The sequence below is a fragment of the Rousettus aegyptiacus genome, unplaced genomic scaffold (genome assembly GCF_014176215.1).
Source record: "Rousettus aegyptiacus isolate mRouAeg1 unplaced genomic scaffold, mRouAeg1.p scaffold_m13_p_3, whole genome shotgun sequence".
Taxonomy (NCBI): domain Eukaryota; kingdom Metazoa; phylum Chordata; class Mammalia; order Chiroptera; family Pteropodidae; genus Rousettus; species Rousettus aegyptiacus.
In genome coordinates this window covers 17981823-18000258 of record NW_023416306.1, presented here as the reverse complement: position 1 = coordinate 18000258, position 18436 = coordinate 17981823, and the positions used below count along the sequence as shown (strand labels likewise).

The following is an 18436-nucleotide window of genomic DNA, read 5'->3' as shown; positions in this document are numbered from 1 at the left end:
AATTTCAGAAAGGTTATGAAAGAAAAGGTCTGAACCCAGTAGGTTTCAGAGGGAAATAATAATTTAACTCATTAATTGTTCATTCTTTTGTCAAATAATAATACTGGTTAGTCTAGTATGATTTTTTTTTTAACGTTTTATTTTTTCCTCTTCCCTCTCCCCTCTGATAACCACTAGTCCATTGTCTATGAGTATGATTTTTGATAGTATTTTTCACTGAAGCAGAAATCATTTAAATATTTACTATTTATTTGTATGTTTGTTTGTTTGTTTGTTTGTTTATGGAGCAACTGCTCTGCCTGGGAAATAAAAAATTTCAGATCAGAAAATCCACTATTCCAGCAGCGCAGCCAGTACTGTAACTGAGGCTGGACTTGAGTTGAGGCTTATTTGAAAGAGTCATTTTCTAGGCGTTCTAGGGGAAGGGAGAGAGATAAGGCACAGTTTCTCATTGCATGACCACACTTATATTAGAATTATCTGAGAACTTGTTAAAAATGCAGACTCTTGCACGTGTTGGCCGTAAATTCCTTGTTGTGAGGCTCTGCAAGGTCAGCGCCTCCTTTTCCTTACACCTGGATTATCTTACCCCACGATCCAACACACACAGCTCCTAGGCCTGATTTAATTCACCTATAGAGATAACAGTGAATATGCATGACAAAGAAGGTTTTTTGCCTGTACTTTATTTGTTTAATAATGCTGGTATTTTTTGTGCTCCATTTATTTCTAAATTTTTGTTAAGGAAAAAAATTTTCAGACACTCTAGAGTCACATAACATACAACCAGGAAAAATGAGCAGATGGCTAATGTTTATTTAACTGATTCCCACCTCAGTGAAAAATACTATGAAAAATCATACTGGACTAACTGGTACTATTCTAAATTTTCATGCTCCTGAATGTGTGTGTAAGAAATGTGTTTCATTCCCACTATTGGAAAAGATTAACTGAGCATAAAAATAATTTGCTGGTCAGATAGTTATAATAGCATATAGGTCTGGCTTCAATTAGTGATGTTAACAATCCTAGAAAAGAGCCTGCATTTTAAAGTTCTCAGAGAAAACATAAAAATGTGCAAAAAGTTCAGTGTTTAAAGGAGAGAGAAGACACTGACTTTTTAATACATTTTGTGGTGGTTATAAGGTTATCTCAATTTGTTTTCCGCTTCTAAAGTAAATGTAGCTCACTATTTTTTCCCCCAATAAATAGCAAGGGTTAGAAACTATTACCATTTTCAAAAAATGAAACACGAATATTGGCAAATACGATTTTTGTAACCCATGACAAATAAAATTGAAGTTGGTCTATTTCCTAAGAGGACTAACCAAGGCATATATATATATATATATTTTTTAATACCAAGATTATTTTCCTTGAACAGAGAAAGAGTCATAAGAAAAGTTCTTTGAAATAAATACACATGTGGATGAAGGAAGTACGTAATGGGCAACACCATAATGACCATATAATCTCTTTTTAAAGTGGAAGTCAGGATTAAGGGTGGGCAGAAGCTATCCCTTGATTTTGTGGATATATCTATTATGAACTTTTGTTAAAGTATTATTCTTTTTCTTTATCCTAAGAGTAAGGATTGTTGATAGGTCCTTATTTCCTAAGGAATTTGCACTGGGAAAAGCTTCCCGTGGCCTCATAAATCAGTTCATACCATTATTATAGATGTCTACATCCCTAGCCTTAGCAAAGGATAAGTGTCTATGAGAGTCTGATTGTGAGTCCCCAAATTTAATTTTATGTCACTGTTTTGTAGTTCTTTCTAAATGCAGTCAGTATGGTTGGTCTAAAGTGGATTGTGTAATTACACACACAAAGTTATCTCAGTAACTCCTTTCAGCTTTTGTGTTACTTCAGTCAACAGATTTTTAATGACTGCTACATTCTCAAGGGTTTTTTTTAAATCCTGGGACTAAAGAAAGCAGTGACATCCTGGCTCTTATGGAGCTCACAGCCCACCGCGAAGAGACAGATGCTAAGCAGGTTATCAAGCAAATATGCAGTATGTCAGATGGTGATAGGCATATGCAAAAAAATAACAACATGAGAATAAATGTCAGAGGTGGAGAATTGGAGTGTTGGAAAAAAAATTTTTTTTAAAGCAGCTTCAAATGTCTGGCATTTAGAGGTTCTTTGCACTTAGAATATTCAGTCTCCTCTCTTTGGTGTATATATTTATAATCATGTAAGACTGTGTGGTCATCCCACTGGCCTAGCTTCATTCTCCACTCCAACCCTTCTCGCAATCTCAAACCAGGACCGGTATTTTACAGTCCTCATGAGCACAAGCCAGATTCCTTCCCATCTCTTTCCCTTTGTTAATGCATTGTTTTTCTAGAATGCCTGACCCTCCTATTCTGATTAACCAAATGGTAGCCATCCTTTAATACCTAACCAAAGTCCTTGTTCCCCCAAGGAATAAAGCTCCAACACAGCTCAAGCTCTATTTGACATTTTTCTCTTTTGTTTCTGAATTCCTATAGGACCTAAAGCCACAAACTCCATTTCTAATTACACAGCTGTGTATGGTCTTTTTAATTAGTTTTGTGTATAATAGTCATCTTTTCTAGTGATGATGGAATCTACATAACCATTAGGGGTTTACCTTTGACTATACCCTACAGGCCTTCTTGAAATGCTAGTGGGCATAGTGGATACTCACAAATGTGAATTAAATATTAATTCCAACTGCAGCCTCATAAATATAAATCTACTCACCAGATTTCTTTTTTATTTTTTTACTTTTCAAATTTAAAATACATTTTTATTTAATAAGCTCATGGATTTCTCATTTACTGATTTATAAAGAGACTTTGAACAACATTTATCAAGTGAAAAGACAAAATACTCTCCTCAAATGAAAATAATAAAGAAATTAAACATCAAGAATGTTTCTTATTGCTTCAGATGTATTACTTTAACAAAAACATAAAAGGGACATGATAGCTGAGTTTATTTTTTGTTAAATCGAATGCTATAGCAATAGAAGTTAATGGATCTTAATTTAAAACTAACATAAATCACGAATTAAGTGAGAGCACAAGATTCTGCACTAATTATGTGTTTTTCCATGCCATCTCCTAACAAGGAGGGAAATAATTGGATTAATGGGCCATGAATACTATGTAAATAAGTACAGAAAAGCTGTCTGTGTAAAAACTTTACTAGTCTCAGGCAGAGTTCCTGAGCCAGTGCTGAGGCTCTGCCTGGGGCTTCTCTTCAGGTCGCAGACCTCTTGGAAATCAATAACCTAAAACCTTTCTGTTTTTCGGGTTCCTTTATTGAAGGCCTGTTTCACAGTGTACATTTCCCTCTGCTGTCAGAAAGTAGAACATTCCTATGAAACCTTTCATAAGACGAAATGGCGTAAAGTGAAGAAGCAGTTACCATTAACTTACACGTCTTTATTTCATTGACCGTGATTGAAACGCTAATTATGTCCAGTTTTATGCTAATCATAACACCCTCATAAGCTCTCTTATGAATACACATCTTGCTAATGAATGCATGAAAAAAAATCGAGGTAAAGCACTGGTGTTCATAGACACAGTTCGAACCTGTGGCAGCTTGATGCCGAGATGCTATGCTGAGTGTGGTTCCTGGAGAAGGAGCTTGAGGGCCATTCTAACTGTTTGGGTTTTGTGCTGCTTCTGTAATGGCTCGCTGCAAAACAAACACTGAATGCTTTCTTCGCCTTTTTCTGTACAAGAATCTTCAGATTTCTTTCGGTTGGTGAAAACAGGCAGTACTAATGTAGGTATTTTGTAAAAGCGAATTGGTGTAAACTTTCGAAAAAGGCTGTCTGTACTAGGTTTTATGGGATGGCTTCTCCTTTTGAGAAGCTTGGAGTAAGTTAAAGTAATGAATATTATGGCTCTTGTGGATGGTACAGGCAAGAAATCAGTGATCATTCATTCAAAGGACCAAAGTCATTCACACCTTCTACTTACAGTATACTAACTAATGCTGCATAATTAAGTCCAACAGACTTAAACTCTTACATACCCCTTAAAAGAATTTCAAAAAATTGTATACCACTCACTTGTTTTTAAATTGGCACCCAAAGGTTTTTCAATGTAAGTTTCAATTTGTTTGTTTTTGTAAAAAGGAAGTAGAAAATATTGAATATTATATAAAATGAAGATGAGGACCGACTGCAACTAGAGCTGGTAGTTCGTACGTTTTGTTAATCCTTGTTCAGCATCTTGTGAACCAAAAGCACACCGAATCTGAAAGACTTGGATACAATTTTAGCATTATGGTAGTCCTGCCAAATATTCCAGTTTCTGTTAAAAGACTCCACCTCACTAACCTATAACCCTTTTAGAAGTCCTGAATTCAGCACACCCCAACTCAGGCCCAATCAGCCTGTTTCTCATGGCAAATTTAGAGTATGTATGAGACCGAAGGACAAGAAGCATACGTATTTAATCACCGATACATGAATTTTGCTTGGTTCCTTCGAAGTGTTTTACACCCCCAGAGGAAGTATATTTGGAATGGCAACATGTGCCAACTCAGTCCTCACATCAAACAAATATGTTTTAGAAAAGATCCCATGAGAAAGTTAAGGAACTGGAAATTTTCCCCCTGAAGTTGTCTATGACTGTTTATTTCTTAGAAAGTGTTTGTTTGATGCTTGAAGCCCGCTGTGACAGATAGTTGAACAAGTAGCCAAAGTAAACAGATGTGCTGGCCCCTTTAGCCTTCCATGAAAGCAGTCAAGGGAGCCAGTGCGGTACAGGTTACGTGTAACCTGTGGCTTCTGTCTTTTTGTTGTAAAGATACACATCTTTATTGTTGATATATAAGCATTTTGAACTGAAAGAGAATAGCATAACTGAAAGTTAAGCTAATGAAGCATAAAATATATTTTATTTGAATTTTGGAAATATGATCTCAAAAATGTGCCTGTAAAATATCTAATTTGCTAGTTTCATGAATTTTAGTTGATTTCATTTTATAAGGCTATGACGATTTTGGCAATTATACCTTAGAACTGTCATTTTAAAATAACATGGTCATTCACAAATGTGTACAGTAATTTGAAAAGTAGTGTTTTAATAATAAAATTCAGTTTATTAGAAATTTTATTTGCATTGTTGTATCTGGTTATTACAAAGGCTTATTTCCACTGAGCAACCTTGCAAACTAAAGATTTTTTAATAGAGATAATCCACATAAACAAAATATTTTACCTCATACTGTAGAATCAGAAATTATATTTTTATGTTGCTTTAAATTAGCATTAGTGTTTGCCTCTCAATAATCAATACGATAGCCTGGTTTTCTATTGTGTAATTTTATTTTTAGGATTTCTCTTTTGAGTTTTTTCTAGACCATGTCTGACATAATAGTGGTGATTTTGACAAAATGTTAATGTTAAAATTCCAAATTTAAATTACATATTATTGAAAGGCAACGAAATGATTTAAATGATCATCGATTTTAATCATTGTAAAAAGTTTTGAGTTAGAGTTTTTTCATAAGATTTAAACACTAGAACTTTATTTCTCAAAATATGTGTTTTTTGAACCTCGTCCTGACCATGTAGATGATGCTAAGTAGTTAAGATACAGATTCCTAGACCTGCCACCTGGGAATCTGATTTTGGTTGAGCATCCTGAGTGAAACTGAGGCACCCTAAAGTGTGAGAACCCCTACTCCAGAATAATACTATGTAGTCATGAATGATCCATAATGGAAAGAGTGGCAGATATAAATAATAAATTAATAAAATAATTTTTCCAGGAGACAGACGCCCCCCTTCCTTACATCTTGATTAAAATAGCCTAATTCAAATTCTAGTTTCTTATAGCTGTGAAGTTTTATCCTCATTACTTTCCAAAATACCAAGTATTTTTGTCACTCATTATAAACTACCCTGCAGTTACATACAGAATATTTGTAAACTGTGCTTACCTGAATTGCTGTAGAATAAATATGGAATTAATTCCTGTAATGACCTGCTTAGTAATTTTTAAATACAGATCTCTAGTGATATGCTAAATAAGAAATTCAGATATTTTAGTTTAATTGATTAAAATGGAACCAGTACAACCTCTGGTTTCACAAATGAAGTGTCAGCTTTCATGGGGCCCTTGCACTCCGCAGTAGGATAAATAGCACATTTCTGTCTCACTTGTTTCCTAAAACTAAGGCTGCCTCTAATCTCGCTCTTTCCACAAACCTTCATGCACTACACTATGTGCCAGTGACTCCAGAAGCTCATTTTGATTGCAATGGGCCATACTCTTGTCTAGTACATCATTTGTGAAACTGAAGTTGGCTATTATAATGCAACAGGTATGTAAATAACATTTATTAGTGATCTCTGTAAATCGATTCCTTCTTTCTCTTTTCATTATAAAAGGAAACTTTATTTCAGAGTAGCAAGTGCATTGTCTGAACTCATCAACACCCTCTCTATCCCTCCCCTCCCCAATTTGTTGCAGACCAGGATGAAAGAGCAGCTGAGCTCAGCAGGGAGCAGAATGAGAAAACCATCCGGAGCACGCAGACTGCGCTCCGCAATTTCCGCGAGTTCCTTATCTCCAAGTATCCTTCTGAAACAAGAGAGATTTATGTCATCCCTTGTAAGGAGTTGGATGCCTACCTCGCCTCTTTCTTTGTGGATGCCAGGCAGAAGGATGGGTCCGAATATGAACCCAACAGCTTGGCCAATTACCAGTGTGGATTGGAACGGTACCTGAAAGAACACAGGTATGGCTACAGCATCACCAGGGATAAGGAATTCAAGCGTTCCCAAGAGGCCCTGAAGCAGAAGCAAATTGAACTCCGCTGCAAAGGAAAAGGAAATAAGCCACACAAGTCCATGAAGCTCACCTTCGCCGATGAGCTCATTCTGCGGAAGAGGGGACTGCTCAGCCGATACAACCCTGAGGGTCTGCTCAACCTCGTCTGGCTCAACAACACAAAAGCTTTTGGGCACTGCACAGGCTTCCATGGATCTACCTTGAAGTGGGGTGATATCCGGCTCCGGGTAACAGAAACGGGGCTGGAGTACCTAGAATGGATGGGTCAAGACACCGGTGACCTGAATGCCAAAACCAAGAGAGGGGGGACAGACTCCCGGGTGTATGCCACCCAGCATGCCCCGCAGACGTGCCCCGTACAGGACTATAAGGAGTATGCCCAGCGGCGGCCTCCTGCCATGCGCTACGAAGATGCCCCTTTCTACTTGTCCATCAAACCAGTTGTGAATTTGGCAGCTCTGCATTGGTACAACTGCCAAGCCCTTGGCAAGAACAAGCTGGCCAAGATGGTGAAGACCATGTGTGAGAAGGGCAACATCCCTGGCAGGAAAACCAACTTCAGTGTGTATCAGAGCTGCAGCACCTTGTCGGAGGCCCAGAGCAACCAGCTGGTGCTTATCTGTAACAATCTGAGCCAGCAGGCGGCCCAGTCAGTGGCTGGGCACTCCAACAGTGGCAATTTTATCGTCTCCGCCTCCTATGACTCTTCCTCAGATACTGCTTGACCAGGTGGCTTGAACTAGACCCCAGTGTGGTTACCATGTCCAGAGAAACTGTGATTATACACTGCTTCTCGATACCTTTCCTCTACCCTCAGTGTTAACTTTATAAAAATATATATAATATATTTTTCTTTTTACAAATAAGCCAATGGAGATAGTTTAGTATTACTAACATAGTATTTATAGGCTTAAAACAAATGTACTTGTGGATGATTAAATGTAATTACTGTTACAGACTTTACAAAACCATAGTGGTTCTCAGGCAACACAAAGTAGAAAAGGAATTCCGTTTTTGTCAAAAAGTTGAAAAGGAAACAGAGTCATCCTAGACACTTGTGTCCTCAACTCCTGCCTTTCCTTTCCACCTCCCCTCTCATTTTTAGTCTACTTAAATGGTTTTATTTTTTTAATTTTTAAAATTCTCTACAAATCAGAAGATAACACTAACTTTACTGCTTATACAAAATCGTATTCAGTCAGATCCAGAATATGAAAGTTTGACATAAGCTCGACATCAAATTATTTATATACTACTCTCTCTTTTTTCTTCTTAATATGAAAACCTAGAGGTTTAGCTAACATTTTGTCTCCTGAGTGGAAAAGGGGTAGAAGGAGAGAAAAAAGGTGCCATTCTTTTTGGAACATATATAATTTTTTAAATAAAATGCAAAGTCCAATATTGTGGCAAAAAAAAAAAAAAAAGACTGTTACATAGCTCATTTTTACTGTTGTGCTTGAACCTGGGTACAATTTTTTTCTTCCTTAAGAAAATTAATGTGAATGAAATTCGATTACCAGATTCATAAGAAATTTAAAATGACCAAAAGTTTGAAAATGTCCCTAAGTATTAGATTGTATATCAAGTATAAAGAGAAGGCAGAGAATGGAAAAGTTCTTACTTAAAGATCTAGGAGCACTAGTTAAGACAACAGCAACAAAACTCATCTTCTTCAAAGCTCAAATCCCCCTTGAATTTTTTATTTATAAGCATTAAACTTCAGTATTTTTCCCCTAGGGGATTACTTGACTCTGTAGTTGAGATCAAAGGAATATCGACATTCACTTTAGGTAACATTTTGTTACCAGATTTAGCTGAATTCAAAGCATTCTTGAAAATGTGCAGAGTATCTTCTACAGTAAATATAAATATAAATTTTTCTGTAACATCTTTGAATTTTAACATTTTGGGTTAAAGAGCTCTTTACAGTGATTTTCCCAGGGTCTTTATTTTCAAGTCTTGAAGCCTGTGATGAATTATTAGTTAAGATACTTTAAAATAAATTTAGACATTAGGACCACAGTGAAGCTGAGCTAGTTTCCTATCTTGTATAATCATTAATATAAAAAAATCCAGATCTTAATTGCTTTGTTGGATCTGGGCATTCTGTTGGGAAGTATTTGTTCTTCAAGGCAACTTCTCAATTCCCATTAGCTAGGAAAATAGGCGGTGTTTTATGTATTAGTTTATTGTACGACCAGGATAAATTTCATTTTGATTTCCTTTGCTAAATCATCAAATTAACTGAGCTTTCCCATGGCTATGCAGCTCTTTGCAACACTATCACAGCACATAAAGACCCATTCCTCTAAGCTGTGGCCTTTGGCTCAGGAGTAGGAAGTCTGTCGTGGACTTTGTGTGGTGGAATCAACTTCATTTCATGACTTTTCCTCCATAGATACTCATCCAGAAACAAGAAGAAAGGGCAGAAGATATCTTGCTTTGTTTTTTGTATTGATAATGATGATGGGCACCATTTTTGAGCCAGTATGTATGCCACCACTGTGCTAAGTGACTTACATGCATCACTTATATAAGAAATAGTTACTAATTGTATGAAAATTAGAAAATACAGATAAGCGTAAAGAAAACAAAATATATATTTGTAAATCTGCTAGCCAGAAATAACCACTGTTAACATTTTGGTAAATATGTCTTCAGACATTTGATAAATACATATTTATTTCTATATATACCTTTAATCCTTTCAACAACTTTGAGAGGAAGGTGCGTTATCTCTATTTTCTGTTGAGATCAAGACAAATCAGTTAGAGTGTAGCTGAGGAAATGGTACTGTCATCTGACTCCAGAGTTTTTTCTATTTACCTTTCTGAGTTCCAACTTATAATTAGTTTCCAGAGAGTTGAGCCAGATATGGGAACACAGTGCCTTCCCATCTCTCTAGGCTGTCTGATAAAAAGAAATGCTGAGTTATCTTTCATGGGGGCATACTGTGACCTCCCGTTCATTTTGAACCACAGGATCTCTTTCTCCCAATTCTCTTTGTTCTGATCTCGTTATTCTGTAACTGGTCTCTGAGTGCACAGGGCAGCCTACTGTCAAGTGACTTTAAACATAAGGCTATTTTTAACATAGGTCACTTTTCATGTTTTAAAAAAGATTTCTGTAAAACACTTTAAAATGTTATTATGCATTTTATTTTTGCTTTGACTTTTTTTTTTAATTCTTGGTATGTTTTTGGCAGGAAAGTAAGTTTGTCATAAGGACGAAGGGCAGTCAGTATGCACTGAGAAAACGGAACTAGGAAATTTCAAATTTCTGTTTGTGTTTACCATTACAATCTCTCTTCTGTTTAATTCTATTGCACTTTCATTTAGAAGAACACAGATTGAGAATGCGAATTATTTATTTATTTATATTCTGCTTTGATAACTCAAACCAAATAGGAACATTGTGACAGATTTAGAAAACTATTTTCCTGAAGAATGGCTTGGTAGAAGTATAGCCAAATTATAGTATCAATTTGAGTTAATCAAATTACGAAAAATTGTCTCTAACTACCTCTAAATTTTATGTTTTTGTATAAACAATACTGAGGACATGCTACTGCCAGATGCCATTTTTATTATTTGTTATCATAACTTAAATTACCTTCATACTGTGGCAGTGGTAAATGCCAAAATCATACATGTGTTTTAGCCAAAATTCAACAAGTATTCACTACAACAGAATGTGCTGCCTATCCAAGCAATTTCACAGTTCATCCAAAAACAAAACTTTATTTGCAATGTTTACAGTTTAAGGTCTGGGTAACGTCATGTAAGAAATTTCCCAGTGCCCCTCACATGACTCTGGAAGTTTTGCACTAACTATACCAAAAATGCCAGACCCATCCATCAGTTTGGAAGACAAAGCTATATAATCCATCTTTTATATTCATGCAACTAACTGACTATTGAAAACCATAGATGTTTGAAAAGGTTAGCAATATTCAAGATGTTTATTCTTGAGATTCTCTTTGTTATCTTGGTTAGTAGAGCTGGTCTGAATAGGATTCATTAGTATACATTAGCTATTTAAAATAGTTCTTATTTTATAATTGTTTTTCCCAATGTTAAATTTTTCCTATTTCACATTCCCTATTGGTAAATCACGTCCTCATCTACAAAAGAATAATCAGAAAATTTTTTAGTATAAGTCGAGTCTCTTCGGTTTTTCAATTAGATCATTGTTAGCTGAAACTTTCATCATATTAACCTGTCTATGTTCAGTGACTTAGCTTCCAGACACCATGAAATCAAATCACTTCACTGAGATGAAAATTAATAGTCATATATAACAAGTAATTGCGCCCCTAGTATACAAAGGGAGGGTACAAAGATACGTAAATAGTCCCTGCTCTCAGAATTTATAAAGGATACTCTAATAAATTTCATTTTATTTTTGAAAGCCCAGCAAAAAAAATCTATGCCACTACTATTTTTCATAGTTTCCCAAACTTTTCACTCATTTAGCCATTGAATATGTTTATTTGCTATAGAATACATAATATTGGTTTGAGTATTTTGTGGAGAATCTTCCTTAGAGCCTGTTTTAAAATCAATAAGGCAAAGCCATTTCTACATCAGCCATTTTGTTCACACAGGTGTACGCATGCATAGGAATCAATGACCATCATTAGTTGAATTCTTACCCTGTACCATAGTACTAAGTGTTTCTATAAGTTGTTTCACTTAGTTCTCACAGTAGTCTTTTGAGGGTGTCATTATTTCTCTTTTCTAAATGAGGAATCCAGAGATGTCAAATGGGTTGCCCATGTCACAATTGATACTTAAGAACATCAGGATCTGAAACTAGATCCAGACACCATTAAGCACCATCTTTATCTGCTGTAGCTGCTTGTTCACAGAGTGATTTGCTGTGCTTCCGTAGACTCTGAAGTGACAAATTATAAATGAAATCCCTGGTGTGATAAAATCGTTGATATTCTTTCAGCTCTGAGTTGATTGAGAGCAGTGCCATCACCTGGCATGTTTGTTAGCACATCGTTTAGGCCCCGTTACTGCAATTATTTTGAGAGAGGACATTCAGGAGAGTTTGTTTCCCCCTGGCCATGAGAGCAAAAATTTGTGACACTCTTTAAAGAACACTTAACTTTGTTGTAGAGGTGAGCGTGTATGCGCACAAGGAATTATATTTTTAAAAAGGATTGCCATTTGTTTTTACCCCAAAGAAACCAATTTCAAGTGAGTTCCTTTAATTCAGACAGGTAAGGGGGGAGGTTCTAGGCAGAAAGCACACCTCTCTTGAGCCCAAAAGTGATAACTGCCATCCACCAAATACTAGATACTGGTTGCCAGTCTGCCAGGGACTTTGGTCTTGCCTACATATTTGGTGCCAGTAAATTAACAATATCTAATAAAGTGTTTTATTATTTTTTAATTAATCATGATTGTTTATAACAGAGCTTTTGGAGAAAATACTGTCCTTATGATTCTCAGAATTAGATGGATTGTGAAACCATTCAGATTTTTTTCTAGTTTGACTGTCTCCACAGTTTAATATATGAGACAAACTGTCCTGATTTTAACCAGGCTTTTTCTGACTGGTTTTCTTTAGTTATAGGAAAGATGTATTTTGACCTTTATTTCTCTAGGCAAAATAAAGCCGTAATACTTAGTGTCTATAAATAAAAACTCCCTACCATATAATGAAGTAAATTTCTAAGCTTAGGGGGAAAATCAAGGAGAATATACAATAATTTATTGCAGTAAGATATTTTTTTAAGTGTTTATTCATGAAAAAAATAGTTATAAATACTAAAGAGTTAACAAGTTCTCAATCGTTTTAATATATTTTTCTTAAATATGCAAGACATATCTCTGTACCTTCAGCATATGATATGGTGCAGATAGTTACTTATTAAGAAACACCATAGCAAGGGCACCCTCGATTGTTTTTTGTTTTTTCCTTAATGTGTGATAGTCAGACATTGCTTCTCTTCTCCACTTGGAGCTAGCTGAGATGATAGGAATACATAGCGTTTTATATGGCCAAGTAATACAACTAGGATGATTTTAAGACATCCTTGCCATAGACTATAACTGGGATAAAGAAATACACTGCATGTCATCCTTTTGGTGGGTGGTATGGTTCCAATTATGTAAAAACAGAAAAGGGAGGTTGATATTGGTAAACTGCCAACAACTTTGAGTTTACTTTTTTAAACAGAAAGATAAAGTTTCTTATTGACCAATTTATAAATTTGGGCCTGCCAAAGCTGAGGGAAGGACCTGATGTGGCATTGAATATTGCATTATTTTTAAACAGTTTTTATGTAAGTCATGACCTAGTTCAATTAGAGTATTGATTAAGTTAGAATACTAATTTGGTTCAGAATATTAATTAACCCATCTTTATTGAATTATACTCATAGAGACTGGACCTGGAAAGGACCCAAGAGCTCATCTAACCCATTGATTTTCAGTACTACAAAGAGTGGGAGTCACCATTCTCTTGAGGGAAGGGGGCATGAGGTCAAGGAGATGGAAATTGCAAAGGGAATGAATGCATCGTGAAACATAGGTTTCCCAGGAATTCTCACCTTCCCTATGCTCCTTACCGTCCTACTTAGAGACTCACTAGACCAAATGAGCTATTACGTCTTTTACGCATCTTCAGGTATACTGGGCTGGAATATAGCATTGGAAACATCTAATCTAACCCACCCCTCTTCTTTTACAGAAGAGGAAAACAGCCCCAGACAGATTAGATGAATGCCCAGGTCCATGCACCTTGTCAGAACCAAGACTAGAGCCCAGGCATCCTGACTTTCAGTCCATAAGCAGAGTTTAGGGAGGAAAAACAATGCTATATTCCTCCTGAGTTAGAAAGAATATCCTTGTTTTCAAAATGGTAAAAATGTTAAACCCTCAGTCAAGTTTCTATTAGGAGTATATCCAAGCTGCCAGTGTTCAAATAGGCTTTTTATTGAATATGAATTTTCACTATTCATTGCATGTGAATTTTCACTTTTCACTGTGTAGTATTATATCTTGATTTTAACAACTTCTTTTGAAAGTTGATGGGATAATCTCCAAATGTAATCTTTCACCTTTTTATTTTAATGAACATCTCTTAGCCTACCCATCTATATTTAGTTTTCATTTATAGAGAGGAAACGAACTATAGTTTTCAGGTATAAGAATTCAAGTTATAGGTTATAAACTAAAAAGTAACTAAAAATTTATCATATTTATTTGAATATCCAGCTACATAGCATCTATATTATTGGTTTAGAATGTAGTCTATCCCTTTTTAGTCTACGGAGAGTTTAAAAAGTCATCTTGAAGGTTTGGGACATATCTTCAATCAAAATAATCAAATTTCTATCAACATATTAGAATTTTTCTGATGTGAATTTATTTAGAGATAGGAAATGAACAGAAAATGGGAACTATGAAAGTGACCTACAGCAGGAAGATGTAGAAATACAAAGTATTTGTAAATTCTCATATCTTGCTTGCTCTTCTAAAAAGGATTCAAGCATAAAGATAAAACCATTTTACAAATTTTTAATTTACAGGTTATACTTACTAAATCACAGTTGAAGAAAAAAGAAATTCTAGGATATTAAAAGGTACAACGAAATTTTGTCTTTTGAATGAAATGTTGAATTTTGCTAGGTTTCTAATGTGTTTTTCTTTATTTTGTATTACACTGGAATTAGCATTTTCACCATTATACATTCATTTCAAAGAACTTTGAAAATAGCTAATTTATTTATTTGTGGTAGGCAGAATTAGGAAGGCATCAGCAATATAGACTCCTAACAATAATTGTGCATACTGTATTTAAGTGATTTTTATGCCTGTTTACTTTCTGTAATTCTTACATTTTATAAATCAAATACCTTAGTGTACTTCCACTAGAAAATAATTTATAATTGATTATTTGTATTGGATGAAGTAGCAGGTTCATTTTAGTATTAATCCACTCAAATTAACTTTATCTGACTGAACTTTTATATCTATAATCCATTATATTACAACTTTTTAAATAGCATTTATAACAAAGAACTTTTGTTTTATAAAGTATTTGTTACAAAAATAATCTTGCCAAAAACCATTACGATTTCTATGCATTGTGTAATATTCAGTGATGTCATTGTTGAAATTTTGCATGTTACTGTAGGGTGCTCTTTCATATGTGTGTTTGTGGTGTTTACGTGGAATTGTTAACCATTGCTGCTATCCATTATCGTAGTTGAACTGACAAACTGTGCTAAGAGGCTGTGCCAGTCAACATTTTATGTGTGATTTGTGGAATTATGTACTTAGTTGTTGAATATTTTGAGCCAGCACTTAGTGGCCTCTACAGGAGGAAATACTGTTTTTGTCAAGTAGTGCCAACTTCAAAATCTCGTTTCATAGATATGATTGCAGGTAGCTTTTCTCCTCACTGTCCCCAGCTCTTTGAAAGGGAAGCATTTGAAAAAAGAGAAAGCAAGAATTCTGAACTTTTCCGGTATACCTCCCCCACCTTAAATTTTTTTTTTTCTAATAGTTGAGCACCTTTCAGAGAAATCCAATAGAATAACAATGTAGCAGCATAATTTCCTTTGATCAGCATATTTTTAAGTTGAACAATGTAATAACAGAGGACTAGGAGGTACCTACATTTTTTTTTTTGGTTATCATGGCTTATTTAAATTGTATTTAATAAGAATATTTAGTTTTTAAATTATATATATAAGGGACCATAGAAACCTCAGAGTTCCCAAATATTAATTTTATATTCAGCATTCTCATGAATTTATTTAACATTTGGTTGCCTTATGACCATCAGGTTTTTTTTCATGGCCGTGTCTTTAGCTTAGTTTCTAGTATTTCTGTTTTGTCTCAGCAATTCCAAACTCTACAAGAAAAGAGAAAATTATTTAAGTGAATTAATTCTACCATTCTACTTGTTAAAATTCAACATGAGAGAAAAATCAATATACATTTATACTCTTAAAATAGAAGAGTAACTGTCATAAATGTTAAGAAAAAAGGGCTACTTCCTCAAGAGCCTTTTTACACCAACATGCCGAAATTCCTCAGTTTAGGGTTTCATTTTGTCTGTTTAATGGGTGTATAATTATAAGATTCCTTTAATAAAGGGATAATCTCCTGGATTATATAGAGGCTTTTTGTGTGACTGTCAGATACATGGCAACAGCCATTGCCGTATTTGGAAACACTGCTGCTGAATGTGCTGATTTAATTCTAAGAATATTAAAACTAATTCATCAAGGCCCCTGCTACTTCTTTGCTTAAAGGAAAAGAAAGGCAGATCTTAACTGTGAGCCTTTCTCCAGAATACGTTTTTAAACATTTGCCCTTCAAGGAAGGTAATAAAGCAATAAAAGGAAATTCAATTATGCATATTCTAAAGAAGTTCTGCCCTTGTCCCGTGGCCTCCACTGTAACACTGAAGTATTTCTTGATTCCTGTGTCGGGAGTTTGCAGACAAGGCCTTTGTACTTAGAATTCCTTTTATATTTTGGACACCAAAGATGATGGCATGATATATCCTGACGCTTAATTAACAGTTTCTATTAGATAGCAGTGGGCACATTTATTTGAATACTGCTCTTGGATTTATTTACCCCCTTTGGGTCTTCTGTACATTTTGTATGTCTGTCCTGAGGCCTTTTTTGCCTAGGGCGACTTTTTAATCAAATAATACATATATATTTATTAGGTTTCTAAATTATAGAGTCTGTTTCCACCGTGACTTTAAACTTTTTTTCACTGCTAATGTTAGACATAGATTTTCCAGATTAGCCCCGTGGTGAGCAATAATAGCTTGTACCTTTTTCGTTGTGATCTGAAAATGTCACTGTAACCCTGTAGGCTGAAACCTGGTGAGAGAATGACTGGAAGCGTTTTGGATTCAAAGGAATCACTGTACATGACTCATTCATCCGTTTAAATGAAGGACTCTGGTGGTTTAGTAGAATGAATGCTGTGTCCAACTTAAGGTCTTCCATCTTTCTTACAGATTATGAGAATGATTGTAAGGTTCCTTTTACTCTACTGCTTGGAAGTTAATTGGGAATAAAAAGGTAGATTTATCAATTTAGTCAGTATAATTTAATACCAGACATCTTTTTTAGAAATATAACCACTAAAAATAATACTTAGAAAAATTTAATGAAAAAATAGAACTGTCCTTTAAAGATGCATTTACTTTCCCCGGTACTTGATAGATTGTCACTTTTGATACGTTTTCTGGCCACTCGGCTTTTAACTAATTAACATGGAAAAAGCACATGTGTGCCTGTTCACGCTAATCATATTTGAAAATTCTCAAGCTGCTACAGTTATAATTTGTGAAAGAGGAGAAAAGGTGAATCGAAATGGAGAAAACTTTCTGTTAAGATGTTAAAATATGTGATGGTGATACTCTTGGTTAATATTCTGCCAGGTGATATTTGTAATATGATAGAATTTTTTCATTAATATTCTCTTGGTTTCATTTTTATTTTGCTGCTCACTGATCTTTTACACTGAGATGTTTTCATCTTTATCAGCTCACTGTTTCTGCTTCATATGTGTCTATGTACTTGTGCTCTAAATAAAATACTAGTACTGTGTCCCAGTGGTCTATTCCATTGTGTGTATAATGTTTGCCTCTAATGTAAGTGTAATTTTCTCTTGTTTTCAATATTTGTTGGTACAGCCTAAAACTTATGGAAATAAGAAAAACAATCCAATAAAATCAGCTAACGAGTGTCATTTATGTCTGTATAATGAGAGCGTGTTTTAATCACAGTATTTTGTCTGTTTTTGGGTATGAGCAGTCTTCATTCATTTAATACGTGGTTTTCTGCAAAGGTGGTTGAGTTTTTGTAGCCACAACAAACAGTTTAAAAACAAGTTAAACTGTGTTATGAAAAACAGAATTGTCCCGGTCACTAAGCCTCGGCCCCTTATAGCCAATGCATATTGGGCAAAGCATTCCATGTCACATGTTTCTTACCACTGAGGAGGGAGAAATTGTGAAAGGAGAAGCGTCTCTACCTGTGAGTGCTCAGAAGCAGCCCATGGGGTAGGGGAGGCGTTTCAAGAAGGCAACAACAGCTGAATTAATCATGTGTTTCCTGGAGCCCCAGTCTCCAAAATCCTGTTAATGGAGCAGAAGGCTTCACTGCAAACTCACCCTCTCTCTGTCTGTCTGTCTTGTCTTGGACCTCTGTCAGACAACTGTGTTATACCAAGTTAAGTAGAGGTCAGATTCTAGACCGCCTCACTTTTAAGAAAATCTTTTTGGTCAGATACAGATCTCCATGTGCCATTCATTACCTCTAGTACATTTGACAGAAAGTCTCTTTTGAACAGAACAGGAGTGGTTGTTCAAAATGAGTAAGTGTTAATTTCAGACATCTTCATGTCACTAAAATTATTGAATAAAGCATATTAAAACACCAGAAAATATAATGTTCTCTCTCACCGTTAATTATTTTAGAGAAATACAAATGTAGTTCTTTCATATAGGTGAATAATCCACCAAAGTCTTTACTCATGTAAAGCTGAATATTACAAATAGAAACAATGATTGTATTTTTGTATGATGGTATTTTAAATATTAAAATTACTTTATAAATAGTTGTAACTTAGTTTGTTTTCCTAATACTTTAA

At 35.0% G+C, this 18436-nt stretch overlaps 1 protein-coding gene across 5 annotated transcripts in view; it reads left to right on the top strand.

Annotated features, from left to right (window-relative positions):
- Window positions 1–18436, top strand: part of KIAA1958 (KIAA1958 ortholog) — a 107154-nt gene that overhangs the window by 70779 nt on the left and 17939 nt on the right. For 2 of the 5 annotated variants that reach the window (XM_016126322.2, XM_036239533.1), the window contains exon 3: window positions 6471–17533. The exons of 2 other annotated variants lie outside the window; for them this stretch is intronic. In XM_016126322.2, coding sequence (XP_015981808.1) covers window positions 6471–7516 — 1046 coding nt within the window. In that variant the 3' untranslated portion in view covers window positions 7517–17533. Of the gene's footprint in view, window positions 1–6470; window positions 17534–18436 lie in introns of those variants that run through there. One more of the 5 variants, XM_036239534.1, reaches the window with a different exon arrangement.